This window comes from Lissotriton helveticus, chromosome 3_1, assembly GCF_964261635.1.
Source record: "Lissotriton helveticus chromosome 3_1, aLisHel1.1, whole genome shotgun sequence".
NCBI classification, from domain to species: domain Eukaryota; kingdom Metazoa; phylum Chordata; class Amphibia; order Caudata; family Salamandridae; genus Lissotriton; species Lissotriton helveticus.
In genome coordinates, this window is record NC_136061.1 from 1,362,159,651 (window position 1) to 1,362,175,053 (window position 15,403).

Below are 15,403 nucleotides of genomic sequence, written 5' to 3' on the forward strand. Positions count from 1 at the left end.
AAGAGTACCACCATTTTGTTGTGTCAGTTTATATATGCATGCATATAAAAGTTTATAACAATCTAGCATACTCCTACGATGCTAACCCTAACCTACATATCTAGGGTGTGAATGTACGATCTGCCAAGAAAACCCCAGTCTGGATGATCTAACCCCTTTACCTGGTGGGTAAGAGTGTATGACCCCGTCCTGGCCACGAACTGGACACCATTCGCAGAGATGTCCGTCAGCTGCTAGGGGAAATCTTCATTATGCTGGGACCACTCAAAGCCAGCAGAAGTGTCTCCACTGATTATGTTAGGAAGCATAAGGCTATATATAGAAAATGGCATCCTTTCCTCAGCCGAGATAGTAATCGGGCAACAATTGTTTGTGTTCTTCAGATAGCTGTGTCACCATATGGATGAAATAATAAAACAAATGTGTCTTAAATAGGAAAGGCCTTGCACAAATGTCAAGGCAGTGTGATAGTATTCTCATAAATTGCTCCGTGTCAACAAGGTTGGTGTTTCTGCAAAACCAGTCCAAGTGTCAGACATACAAAATGTGTGTCAAAGGTTAATGTGGGAAAGAGAAGGCTACTTTAGGAAAAATGATCATGCGAGAATGGCACTAATTCCTACAAGGCCTAACTCAGGCACATGACGCTTGCTCCCAGCCATCTTTTCACAAACTGAGAGGTCTTCTCACAGGGTGCCCATACAGAAATTTAAAAGGGCCCGAAGACACTCCCTACTGTGGTAACTCCCTGTAGGCAAAAAGCAGTCATGTTAAAAGGACGTACCATTTACACCGCATGGGTTCCAACTGGCTTAAAATCATGCCTTTCAGGGTTTGGTTGAACCTTTCAACCAACTCATTACTCTGGGGGTGGTAAGGGGTGGGGAATTTGTAGTTCACTCCACACTCCTTCCACATGGCCTTCATGTACAGCAACATGAGCTTGGTACCCGAGTCAGTTACCACCTCCTTGGAGAAACCCATTGGGGTAAAGATCCCTATCAGTGCCCGGGCCTCAACGGTTGCCATTACTGTCCTCAGAGGGCATGGCTGTCTTGGGATCTAGAAACCCTGCAATGTCAATGCCCACCTGCTCGAAAGGGGTGTTCACGACAGGGAATGGTTGCAGGGAGCCTGACATTTCCCCGCACTTTTGCCACTCACTTGGAAAGTCTGGCAGGTCCTACACAAGGCATCAGAATGCTTTCTCATTTGGGGCCAGTAAAAGTGGGTGACAAGCCTGTCAAAGGTATTTCCCTGTCCCAAATGTCATGCCAGAGGCACATCATGAGCCAAACCCAGTAGAAAGGCTCCGAAGCGCTGGGGTACCACCAGCACACGGGCTACCCCAGGCTCAGCCACCTTATGCTATCTATAGAGGAGATCATTCTCCAAATAGATTAGGTGAAACCCAGACTCTTTGCCAGCTACCTGGTGCTCAGCCTGCTCCAAAAGACCCACAAGGGTAGGGCACTCTTTCTGCTCAGTGCAGAACTCCTCCTCGGTGGGACCCCATTGTTGCTGCCAATGGGTCAGCTCAGTAATATAGAAAAAAATTGGATCTGTCGGGCGATACAATTGCTGTGATAACTGTATTCAATACAAGAGAAAAGGTGTTCTTTTAATTTATGTCACATATGTATGTTTTGTATATAGTGTACTGTTCACTTCACCAGTCACCACATGTCACCTTCTCACAATAGTCACCTTTGTATTTTCGCAATGTACTTGTATTTGTGACAGCCATTTAATATTCAATACTTCTTGAGAAATATAAGAGTAAAAACAAATATAGCAACTCCAAAGTAGGTGTTGTCCCCCTGCGCACCGCGTGTTTCAATACCCGAGGGTATAATAAAGTTATTCAAAAACCATGAATTGAATCCATAAAAGATCTACAAAAACCACCGTTGAGACCAATGGTGTCCACAAGAGGCAGTATACACGAACCAGTGGGGAGACTATTGGACAAACATCTACAACCTCTCGTTGTTAAAACACCGACATATGTTCGTAATACTACAGATTTTTTGAGAAAGTTGGACAATGTACTGATATCAGCTGAAGACGAACATTGGTTATGTACCGTTGACGTGAAGGCGTTATATACGTCTATTCCTCATGATCTCGGAATAGAGGCTATAGAAGATGCCATCTTGAACTCTGACATTAAATTGGAATTACAGCCAATCTTAATGGAATTACTTGGATTTACACTTTATCAAAGTTATTTCACCTGGAAAGACACGTGCTATCTACAACTCAGCGGAACCTCAATGGATAATTGTGCTGCCCCTGTGTACGCTAATTTATTCATGCACTACTTTGAACAGAACAATATACTCAATCAACCTTTGTGGACACAATATGGAAAATTGTTTCTACGTTATATTGATTATATTTTTATATTGTGGTCTGGCCCAGAAACCAAACTATCCGAATTTTTACAATACTTCAATACTATCAATGATCGGATTCAGTTCACATGGATATGTGATCAAAAGATGCATCAATTATCTGGATGTTCAAGTTACACTAATGGAGAACAGATTTCACACCACTCTTTATCGAAAGGACACTGATCGGAATAATACTCTTCATTATTCTAGCTTTCACCGACCCAATTTGAAGAACAACTTACCATTATCACAACTCATGAGAGTTAAACGGATCATATCTGACCCCATAGACTGTGCCAAACATGTTGATACCATGTGCAAGAGATTTCAAGACCGTGGGTATCCCAATGTAGTACTGAAAAGCGCCAAAACTAAATGCGAAAAATTTAACAAAGAAGAACTGCTAAGTCCCAAGATCAAAACCGAAAGCAAACGTATGACTGTTGTGTCCAAATATTCTACACTGAGTAATAAATATCGAAAAACCATTCTGAAACATTGGCAACAATTCAGCAGAGAACCTGACTTTAAGGGTCCTTTTGAACAACCACCTATTTTTTCATACACCAGAGGTCCCAACCTCAAAGAACTATTGACACATCCAAGAACCATTTCAAACGTTAGTGAATACAAAGGTCTTCAACCCTGCTACAACTGTAGCAACTGCAATAACATTATCAAAGGAAACACTCTGCATCATCCCATGAAGGGTCATAAGATCAAGCTGAAAGTGAACGCCACGTGCAACACAGCTAATGTGATTTACCTGTTGAAATGTCCTTGTGGTCTTTGTTATGTCGGCCACACTGAACGCAAGATAAGGATAAAAATCTTAGAACACAAGAGCAACATCAGGTCTAGCAACATGAAGTCTATGGTAGCAAAACACTTCGTTGAACACAGACACAGTATTGCACAACTGCAATTTACTGTCCTTGAAATCGTATCTCACAGAGGGCGTCAATCCCAAGAATAAATTGCTCCAGAGAGAGAATCATTGGATCAGATACTTATGCACGATGCAGCCCACTGGCCTCAATGATAGTATGGAATTTCTTTGCACTGTTCCATATTGCATCATTACTTGACTGACTTTCTAATAATTACCATTATTCATTTTTCTTTTTTATGTTGTGTTTACTCAATTTTGAACCTCATTCTATGTTTGATCACCCGTGTATTGGGTCAATCACTGTGCTAATGACTTCTCCATGGTTCGATCCCGTTTCACCATTTCCAATAGATATATTTCACTTTGTTTTTAGATGGTCTTCAGTATGATTAACATAACTGTTTAACCCATTTGATCCACATTGATATACGTGCTTTGAACAATTTGTTTCTGTATACTCCACATTATACACCACTTTTAGACACCGTTTTAAGATGGCCCCCACCTCGTCTAACAGGGAAGTCCTCTGTTTACCTCTATCCTCTAACAGCGTAATGCTTGATGCGAACTCCATTTAACCACAAACCCGCAATACTCGCGCGTGAATAATCATTTGCGCTAACAATTCACTACTCTGCACTCGGCATGCTTCCAGTAAGTATTAACATATCACTCAAACCGTAGGATTGTTGATTTTAACAGCACTCGATTAACGTTGCTGTTTAATGTTATTCGATAACGCGATTCCTCCATTTTGCATAACAAATGCATTGAAACCTTGTTCCCGACTTTACTACCTTAGGTGATGGTATATCTCTTGTTCAGCCGAACGTTAGACGCATCATGCTTTTTAACTCACCAACCATCTGTTTAACAATCAGGCCTTGAAATGCCTTATACCTCTTCGGATTCGATCGCACCACAGAATACGGATAAAAAGCATGAACGCAATGTTTATAAAGATTGGTGATATAACAGGGTTCTGAGCTTTACTACGCGCACAGTGTTTCTTCCTTTTCTTTCACTTTGGTATATTGATTAGATATTAATACATGTTAATGATGCTTAACACACCGTTATGATTTAGGATATAAAGAGTTGTCCCCCATAATCAGTTTGATTATTTTCATTTCACAGATACTTCCCCTGATGAAGGGCTAGGAGGGCCCGAAATGCATAGGGATATGTGATGGAGCTGTCTGATACATGCATGAATTAACATTGGAAAGCTAATACCTTGTACAAATGAACAACATAATTTGACAAAGAAAAAGTGATTCATGAAGTAAAAACTTTTATGGATTCAATGCATGGTTTTTGAATAACTTTATTATACCCTCGGGTATTGAAACACGCGGTGCGCAGGGGGACAACACCTACTTTGGAGTTGCTATATTTGTTTTAACTAAATGCTTGATGGTTCAGAGAGCGAAGCCCCAGCCTGCACGCGACAACTTTTCATCTGTTGTACCTTTATTCCTTACTCCAGTGGTGCGTGTCCTACCCCTACTGTAAAATATAAGAGTAAATCAACTTAACCTGTTTTCTTAGTGTGTTATTAAACTGCAATTGTTTTTTCATTTACTGTGTATGTTGAAATTGTTTATTAGGATGGTTTACATTTACTGTGTAATAGGAAGTGTGAAACACCTTTTCTCTTGTATTGAATACAGTTATCACAGCAATTGTATCGCCCCAACAGAACCAATTGTTTTCTATATTACCAGTACCCAGGTTCTGAGGGACACCGGGTTGCCCCATTATCCTTAATAATGGGTCAGCTCAGGCAGGTTTCCCAGTTCGACCAATTCTCCCCCTGTAGGTTCCTGGGCACCCGCTCAGATTCAGCCTTCTTCTGGACCGTGGTAATCTCAGGAGCGGGTTTACCGCACCCCTTGCCCCTCCTCTTGTTGGCAGACACCTCGGCCACTGTTTCAGGCTCCAGGCCCTTTTAATTACCATGGGCTGTCATGGACTGTGTGGTCAGGCACACCCACTCAGGCAATCCCAACATATGCAAGTGTGACGTGTGATCCTCCTCCCTCCAGGTGGTGTGTTCCAGGTCATTTACCAGCGGACAATCCACAGGCATAGATGGGCTCACAGCTATCCTTAAAGGACCTGAGACCCCCCCCCCACTCAAAGGGAACCTGAGCTATTTTACAAAAGTGCTGGCTGTTGTCTCCTGCAACTACCTGGTGAAGCACTCCAGGGACACCAAGTGACATCTGACAGGAGTCACCCTGCTTCTGTGTCTCTCAGAGCCTCTACCCTTTGTCCTTTGATGGTCACCTACTGTCTGTATTACTTAGTTTTATCAGGCATTACGTTTCTCTCGACCATCTCACTGTCCCCTGGTGAGACAAGGGTCATCTCAGCTGATTCCCCACACCCACCTGGAACCAACTTCTCCCCAAGTGCTACACTGGCCATCCCCAGTGTCTTCCCACTGCTGGGGGCCTGTGTCAGCTTGGGACAATTGTGCCTCCCTCGGAAGTGCCCTGCCTAGCTGCAGTCATAGCACGTCAGGAGGTCCTTCCCGCCAGGCCTCCCTGGCGGGAAATAATCCTTCTTCTCAGTGGGGGACTGGGGATCCTTACCCTGGGAATTATTTTGGGGCCCTTTAGAGATCTCACCATTTTTACCCTTGCCCCCTCCCCCTTCTGCTGCTCGGGAGCTTGCTCACCTGTGGCAGAGTATCCCCCTCACAACCACTTGTGGACCCTGGTATTCACCCAGCAGTCCTCCTCCTGAGCAAGCCTCCTGGAGACAGTAAACATGCTGTCCATCAAGTGCTGGTGCAGCTCTGGAAAACACAGACTAGACAAGTAGTCCCACAGAATCAAATTCTACAGCTCCATGTAATCTGTGACATGACTGCCCTTCCCCCAACCATCCAGTGCGCTGCAAAAAGTATCCACACACTCAAGCCATATCTGGAATCCAGGTTCTCACTCTGCCTAAATTGATCCCTGTACTTATCTAGGGTAAGACCATACTGGGTAAGGAGGGCATCCTTCATGGTAGGGTAGGTGAGGACAGGGGCGTGCCCTAAGGCCAGCAATGGGTCCGTTTCTCCCTTCCACTGTGAAGTGATTCCACAATCCTGCCCCCCAATTCTTCTCAGAGACCTCATGCATGTGAAGAGCTGCCTCATAGCCCTGAAACCATCTCTGGAAAACATCCTCCTTCGTATACTCTTTCCCTATATTATTTGAAATGTGCACTATTTTCTTTGACTGCACTGATGAAATGCTGCCACCATCTGTGCTTGACTTGGCCTCCAAGTCCAACTCATTTAAGCTCATCTCATGAGCTAGCATAATTTTTCTATCTTTTCTATTCTCTAATGCCAACGTATCCTTTTGGAGCTCTCGCTCATGCTTCGTCTTGAGCCTTTCCAGCTCCAACTGATGCCTCCAGGGCTCCCGCTTGTATTCCAGCTCCTCTGGTGACAGACCTCTGTAAGAAATACTGCTGCTTGCCCTAGAATGTGCTTTCCATCCAGGCAGATCCTGATTCACAAAATCCTTATGCAGGCACAGTTCCTCCACATCACCATTCTCATCCTCAGTAGGCCTACCAGCCTTTCTTGCTGCCAACCAGACCCTCAGGGCCTTTTGCAGCTCCTCCTTTCTAGTGAGGCCTTTAAAAGAACACTTGGAATCCCAGCAGATATTTTTAAGTTAAAGCATATAGGTTTCCAGCTTTTCCTCCTCAAACACAAAATCTGCAGATAAAACTGATTGCGCCCCCGACTGAGACATGATTGTGGATTACAAAAACTGGTTGCCAAGAAGAGACGAATCAAAAGTATATGGTTGAGTAACAGTCTCCAATATAGTAGTAGGGTACATCAATCACTGCAGGCAAAGTACAAACAAAAGACCTATCCTCACCACTGGCCACCAATGTTAGAAATTGGATCTCTAGTTGGTAGTGGTTTGCACCCTTTCAAAGTAGGGATCAACTCCCTAGTGAGGGTAAGGGGATTACACACCTAATATAAACTCTGCTCACCCCCTTGGTAGCTTGGCACGAGCAGTCAGGCTTATCTCAGAGGCAATGTGTAAAGCATTTGCATCTACATACACAGTAACACAGTGAAAATACACAAAAGGACACCACACCAGTTTAGATAAATAGCCAATATTTATCTGAATAAAACAAGACTAAAGTGACAAAAATCCAACATACACAAATCAAGATATCACTTTTAAAAAGACTACTGTTACAAAATAGCTCTTAGAAATCAATAGCTCTAAACGGGGCTATCTCGACGTTGTGACAGGAACTAATCCTACAGTTTAGCACAGACTGCAAAGAGCGCAGGCTGGCCATGGAGTCTCCCAGACCCCAAAGTAACAATACCTTTAAAGTGATTAAAACAAAAGCGATGCTCAGCATCGACGAGGTGATGCAGTGTGGTGTCACGTTGGTTCCTTACTGCCACAGGGGAGGTGAGGCGTCTGTTCCTTATTGCTATGCGGGAGCGGTGAGGAGTTGGTTCCTTACCATGCAGGGTAGGTGAGGCGGCAGTGCAGCAGTTCCATATGACAGTGCGGTGTCGATGAGTTCGGGAGCTCACTCACGTTGGTTATCGACTCCACGATGATGCAGTTGAGGTTCTGGTGTTGTCAGGTTTCTGGGGCTGCGTTGCAAGTCAAAACGGTGCGTCATGCTCTTCACGAGCGGCACCCTCGGCTCTGGGGCAGGCAGCGGCGGTGTGCAGCACTGTTGGAGAGGTCAGGGCTGCGGTGCAAGTCGGGGTGGTGCGTCTTGCAACTTCACAAGCGGTGCCCTCAGCTCCAGTACAGGCAGCAGCCTCGATGACTATGTCAGCATCGCTAAGTTGCTGTCGTCTGCTACACCTAGGCTGTGGTGTAAGTCAGGGTGGTGCGTTGTGCTCTTCACATGCAGTGCCTTCGCCTCCGATGCAGGCAGCTACATCAGTGACGGAGTCGATGTTGCTGTTCTTGGGTTGCAGCACCAGCCACACAATTCCAAGGACTCTGGAACTGGAATTGGTACCGCTTGGCAATCAGGACTCTGAGCCGAGAAGTCCAGGTGCTGTTAGCAAGATGCCAGTGAAATCTATGATGGCCCTGAGACTTCTCGACAAGAGGCAGGCATGCACAATCCCTTGGAGAACCTTGGAAACAGGATTCAGAAAGCAAAGTCCAGTCCTTTGTCTCTCAGGAAGAGATGGAGCAGGCCAGCCCAACAAAGCAACAGGCAGAGTGGCAGTCCCTCCTACAGCATCCAAATACCTATCAGAATGTCCTTAGTACAGAAGTTTTCTGATTTTGGGGTTTCAGAGGTAAGTCTTTGTAGTGCACAATACCCTGCGCTTCTCTGACCTGGCTCCATACACACTCCAGGGGAGCGGAGACAGCTATGTGGGAGGACATGCACAGCCTTATTCAGGTGTGATAACTCCTCCCACCACTGTAGCTCAGGAAGGCCCATCAGTCTGGCGATGGGGCATCAGGATATGCAAGGCACACATCAGCTCCCTTTGGGTGGCTGTCTAGAGTGAATGCACAAACATCCCAACTGTCATACTCCCTCAGACGTGAATTCTACAGACAGGCAGAGGCACAGATTGGTAAAGCAAGAAAATGCCCACTTTCTAAAAGTGGCACTTTCAAACATACAATTTACAACCAACTTCACCAAAACATGTATTTTCAAATTGTGAGTTCAAAGACCCCAAACTCCAAATCTCTATCTCTTCCCAATTGGAAGATACTCTTGTAAGATGTTACCAGGCAGCTCCAGTGATAACCTATGATAGGTATGTGTAATAGCGAAAAACAACATTAGAAATATTTCACTATTAGGACCTGTAAAACACACCAGTACTTATCCTACCTTTTAAGTACACTGATCCTGCCAATGGGGCTACCATGGGCCTACCTTAGGGGGTCCTTACATGTAGTAAAAGGAAAGGTTTGGACCTTGCAAGTGGTTTCACTTGGCAGGACGACATGGCAGTTTAAAACTGCACACGCAGACGCTGCAGTGGCAGGTCTGAGACATGTTTACGGGGCTACTAATGTGGCTAGCACAATCAGTGCTGCAGCCCCCCTAGTAGCATTTGAGTTACAGGCCCTGGGCACACACAGTGCACTTCTCTAGGAACGTACTAGTAAATCTAATAAGCCAATCAGAGATAAACCAATCACTAATACAATTTGCATTAGGAGATCATGCAGTTTAGCACTGGTCAGCAGTGGTAAAGTGCCCAGAGTCCTAAAACCAGGAAAAACAAAATGCAGCGCAAAGTCAAAACAGGAAATCAAAAGCAAGAAGACAGTAGAAAAACACCAAAAATGCCAGGTCTAACACCTTCAAATGTATGCTGACAGCTACAGTTTACACCTGCAGCATACTTGTCATAATAAGGCTTTTGACAGTGGGATACCCCCTCTTTAAGTAATTATGGGTCACCCCTAAATAGGACTCGTAGCCTACAAGGTAGGGTGCCTAGTATTTAAAAGTGTATAATGTAGAAATGTAATGTTGGCATTCCCTACAGTAACAAATCCCCAAAAACTTTTTTTCTGTTTCATGGAAAATAGAGGATAGATTAAACTAATCATTCGGCTATCTCGAGTTTGGAACATGGAAGAGAAATGGATTGATCACCATTTTTAATGTTTATTAAAAATCCAATTCAATGGTACACCCATTGATTTTCACGCTGCCTCCTGTTTACAAGAGCAGCGTAAATAGGAGGCAGCGCCAAAATTAAGACCAGGGAAAACCAGGTCTTAAACAGGCGAAACGAGGAGAAGTGCTTTATTTCTCCTCGTTTTTGCTGTTTCCGTGTGTGCTGCCTTGTGCAGCACACATAGAAACAGCAAGTTGCCTATGATTGCTTATGTGCAGGAAGGTCCCCCTTCCTGTACATAAACAATCATTTAAAAAAATCAGTTTTGCAACTTCTATGTGTGCTGAATAAAGGAGCACACATAAAAGTTACAAAACGGCATTTAAAGATTGTTTATGTGCAGGGAGGGCTGCTTTCCTGCTCATAATCAATCTTCCCTGCAGCTAAAATTAGCACCAGCGCAGAAGGAAACCCAGGCTGCAGTATATTCTAGTAAATATGGTTCAGCCCTGCATTTCTAAATTAACGAAGCCTGTTGTTAGCCTTCTTGGCTTAATGACACGCTTCTCCACTTTATTGTAAATATTCCCTTTGTTTTTTACTCTGTAGCATGAGTCTCAGAAGATATCTTTGCAGTAGTTTCACCAATAAATAATAGTGTTTTGTTAAAAAAGCATGACATAGTTTGTTTTATTGCCTGGAAAAACTTTTAAATAATTGTTTCTTCTTTCTTTTGTTTAGGTACAACCACTGGTTCGACGGCATGGCTCTGATGCATCAGTTTCGAATTGAAGATGGCGCTGTCACTTACATGAGCAAGTTTCTGCAGAGTGATAATTATACGACAAATCAAGCCTACAACCGCATCGTGTTGTCAGAATTTGGAACCATAGCCTTGCCGGACCCATGCAAGAGCATGTTTGAGCGTTTCATGTCGATATTTCAGTTTAGTATGTTTGTAGCATCTGTAAATTGTTTAGTTAATTTTGACATGCGTTCATCTATGCAGTGCAAACACACTTGGAGGAATCACAGAATGTGCATTGCTGTTAATTAGTTATCAGTGCTGATCCAGTGAAAATGTTCCTTTTCCATTTGTTGACGAAAATCTTTGTATATGGTTCAAGGCCAATGAAATACGGTAGCTGACTCGATGTTTGAGGGATATTTTCCTGCTCAAAATGCTATGTTGGAAGCTGCATGTAACTGAAGCAAACCCATCAGTTTACCTAAGTGATGCATAGACTTAGTAACATTAATTTAAATCTCACTTGAAGGACTGGCTTCAGATCACATATATCCGGTCAGTCTGGTCATGCTGCACTATTACCTGCTTCAGTTTCCTGGGCACTAGGGGTGGATTCTTGGTTTTATATTTCCTTTTGATTGTCATGCTACCTGCTGTTTTTTTTTTTATTCTTTGAAACCTTTTATTCCTTAATCATATCATTGAACATAATCAGCCTTATGATTGTTTCTCTCAAATTATGTGTAATATGTACATCCACTCTCTGGGCTCCTAGTAGAAGTGCACAGCAATGTGGAACTCTACTTCACAGAGTTTGTGAGAACCTTTCAAACTTCAAATTTCCATGGTGTCATTTTTTAAAGTAAAATAAATAAAACAATTTTCACTTCTTAGGCTGATGGCTAAACATTCCAAAATATTTTTCTCAGAGGAGAAATGTTGCCTGTTGCTTGTAAGAAAAAAATAACATGAATTTTGCTATTGCCTTTTTGATTTACATTATCAGAAAGATGCACTTTCCTCACCTACAACATCTGATGCTGACAGTTCAAGCTACCACTAGAAATCGACCAAGTTAAACCAGTAACCTAGGACAGGTCCGCATAGCAATATGTCTGTGGGTGTGAATTGGCCATAGCTCTGACCCTGTATACCCTGTCAAATGTTTCAAACCACAAGATTGCATTCCTCCCAAAATATAAAATGTTCAAAACCAACAAAATGACCTAACTAAGGAAACATTTCTTTACTCCGGCACATACTTATCTAGTTTAAGGTACCAGTAACAAGTATAAAGTAAATGCCCAAGGGTGATCTCCTTGGGAACCCCTCACAGAAACCTTTGCATTAACCTCATGAGTCATAGCAGTCCCTGGTATATCAGATCGGGACCCATTCCTAATGAAATCCGGTTCAGTCATTGACTCTCTTGGATCAAGCTGCTCTCCTTACCATTAACTGGTCTGGTTTGACCTAGAAACACTGCCTAAACTACATTTGACCCCTCTTCCCCACCTGTGTGCCCCTTCTCAAGATATGACACATTCCTTGTGATCACTTCACCCTCACAATGATCAGTCACAAGTGAGTGTACCATTCACCATTGAGAGGGCTTGAAGAGAAGTAGATAGTCTGATATCTTAGTTCTCCTTCGCAGACTGGCTGCATTGTTGCTTCTTCAATGATTCCTTGACACTTGTTCAATGTCTAAAGGAGCAGTTCCCAGCTCGGGTGTTGAAGAATACTGTCCATGACCACTCAACGCAAACAAGCTTGGTTGTGGGACGGTCTAATAATCACGCAAGGAGTCTGTCTGTAATTTCTGACAAAATAATATATTGCAACTCAAGCAGCTGATGGTTAGCATGAGCGATGTAGATAACTTTGGTGATGGTGACATAAGAGGTTCCACCTCCCCATTAGCTTGTGGCCATAAAGGAGTTATTTTCCAGTGGGGAATCTCCAATGATTTAAAATAGTCAGATATCTCTTGGCTGTGGAACGGGGGACCATTATCCGTCTGGAGTTCTTGCTGCAGCCGACGAATTGCTATCACCTTTTCAAGCTTAGCACAACTTTTTTAGCTGACATAGTTGTTTTATTCGTAACTCCGGATATTTAGAGTAATGATCTATTACTACCAGCATGCTTTTTCCATACAGAAGGTTGCCAAAGTCTGTGCTGACACATATCTAGGAGCCACTGAGATGTTCCTCTGAGATGATGGGAGCTGGAAGATCAGGATTTCCAGCTGTATGAGACATCTTACAAGTTTTCACTACTGTTTCAACTAGTTGTTCCATCTGAGGGAACTGTCTTTAGGCCTGATTACAATAGCGGTCAGACGACTGCCCGACCTCCATTGTTTTGGGCAGTTGTCCGACCTACTCTATGTTGGCGATTCCACCTGCCCCATTACAATGCGAATGCCCTGTAGGCAGTGGTAAAAATACCTTGGGCTGCAGCACATGCCAAATGGTAAAAGGCACATAGCAGAGGCCAACAGGGGATGGGGGACCTGCTGCTGTTGTGCCGCTGCTCTGTGTAGGCAGTGTTCAAGGCTGCTCTCTGCCGGTCTGCTCCTGGTATTGTATTCTGCCTTTTGAACTGTGCTTGCTTTGTTTTGTGACTTTTTTCTCTTTATTGTGCCTTTTTGTATTGTACCTGCTTGTATTGCGGCTTTTTTGTGCTTTTGTACAGTGCCCACTTCGCTACCTGCTTTCCCCGCCTATGCTGCCCCCGCGGCCCCTCCCTCCTGTTGTTTCCCACTCCTGTCTCTGAGCTGCGCTTCCCTCTCCCCTCCCCTATTTTATGTTGGCTGCTGTGCTGCCGTGCGAGCAAGAACCCTGACCTCCTGGATCAGTGACCTGCTCTCTCCCCCTGCAGCTCCGCTGTGATACCGCTGCTGTTGTTGTGCCGCTGCCCTGTGTAGGTTGGGTCCAAGGCTGCTCTCTGGTGGTCTGCTTCTGGTATTGTTTTGTGCCTTTTGTACTGTGCTTGCTTGTTTTGTGATTTATTTCTCTTTATTGTGCCTTTTTGTACTGTGCCTGCTTGTATTGCGCCTTTTTGTGCTTTTGTACTGTGTCCACTTCGCTGCCCGTTTTTCCCGCAGCTGCCCCCGCGGCCTCTCCCCCCTGCTGTTTCCCGCTCTTGCCTCTCAGCTGCGCTTCCCACCCCCCTCACCTATTTAATGGCAGCCACGCCGCTGGCATGGCAAAGGCAAGCCCATCTGCACTGACCGCGACCAGTGCCAGGGACCCTGGATCTCCTATCATCCACCTTTACGACTCAGCTGCTCTCCTCGCACTGAGCCCCGGAAGAAACAACAACTGCGAGCTGTCCACGCCTAACACCACCCACGGCCAGGCCTCCTACCATCACTGTCACCAGACTTTCACCACACTCCCACGGACACCACCCCCATGCCGGAAGCCAACACCACCGAAGCCCTGAAATGCATCCTCCTCAACGTGTTCTCCCTGCGCAAACACGGCGTAGAGATCTGGTACCACCTCAACACCCTCCCGCCAGATGTCGACTTCTTCACATAAACCTGGAACAACGCCTACTATGGAGGAGGGCGCTTCCAATATCATGGTCCTGCGTCGGGCTGTGGAGGCTCTTCATCTCGATCTCCCTACGGTGGCCCTTAAGACCAACCTCCTTATGGAGGTATTCCAAACGCGTCTATGTCGTCGGAGCCGCTGCTCCCTTTCGATGAGGCTCTCACCGAAGTCCTCTTGGGCACTTGCTTGCGACCGGCCTCGGGGGCGCCGGTGGATAAAAACGTCGCCAGGCGTCATCGCCCGGTGCCAGGTGACCCCGCCTTCTTGACCACTCACCCTACGCCTGAGAGCCTGGTCCTTCAGGCCTTGACGTCGCAGAGTGCCTTTCCCAGATAAGGACTCTAAAAGGCTAAACCAATTTGGCAAGAGATTGTTCTCGTCAGCCAGCTTGGGGTTAACACCGCCTGCTTATTGGGCCGTTACTCCCACGCAGTGTGGGATTCGGTAGCTGAGGTCTTGCCTCAGTGTTCTGAGGAGGTCCAGACTGTCCTTTCCCAAGCGATTGCAGAAGGCAAGGATGCGGCGAAGTTTGCCATCAGGTGTGGTTTGGACACTGCTGATTCGTTGGGCAGGGCAATTTCCACGACTGGCGTTGCTGCGCTATGCCTAGTTGTGTTTCTCTGGGTTCTCACCCGATGTCCAGAGAACGCTCATCGATATGCCCTTTGATGGCTCCTGCCTCTTTGGCGACAAGGCCGACAATGCCCTGGAGCGTTTTAAGGACTCTGGGGCCACAGCCAAGTCTTTGGGTCTTTCCACTAAGAACATCGGGGTTTTGTTAGTTTCGTGGCCAGGGCAGGGGCACCCAGGCACACTCTTCCAGAAAGCCTGTGCAGAACCAGCCTCAGCGCGTCCGTGGATTCCGCAGGGGTGGGTCGGGTAACCAGTGCGTGGGTCAGTCCACTTCCACCCCCGCTGCTTCCGCCTCTAAACCTTCCTAATTCGAGCTTCAGGGAGCACCCCACGCCGGTAGGTGGCAGGATCCAACACCACCTCCACCATTGGCGCAAAATCACATCGGACAAGTGGGTGCTGTAGATAATCGGCCACGGTTATGCACTCACCTTTCTGTCCTCCCCTCCGGCCATGCCGCCTCGGCACCACCGCATGTTGGAGGATCATTTGACTCTTCTCCGTCAGGAAGTCTCGGCCCTCCTGGCCAAGGGGGCCATCGAGCACGTT

At 45.5% G+C, this 15,403-nt stretch overlaps 1 protein-coding gene across 2 annotated transcripts in view; it reads left to right on the forward strand.

Annotated features, from left to right (window-relative positions):
* Positions 1-15,403, forward strand: part of LOC144823467 (carotenoid-cleaving dioxygenase, mitochondrial-like) — a 742,462-nt gene that overhangs the window by 340,911 nt on the left and 386,148 nt on the right. For both annotated transcript variants that reach the window (XM_078682002.1, XM_078682003.1), the window contains exon 3: positions 10,649-10,857. In XM_078682002.1, the coding sequence (XP_078538128.1) occupies positions 10,649-10,857 (209 nt within the window). The remainder of the gene's footprint in view (positions 1-10,648; positions 10,858-15,403) is intronic.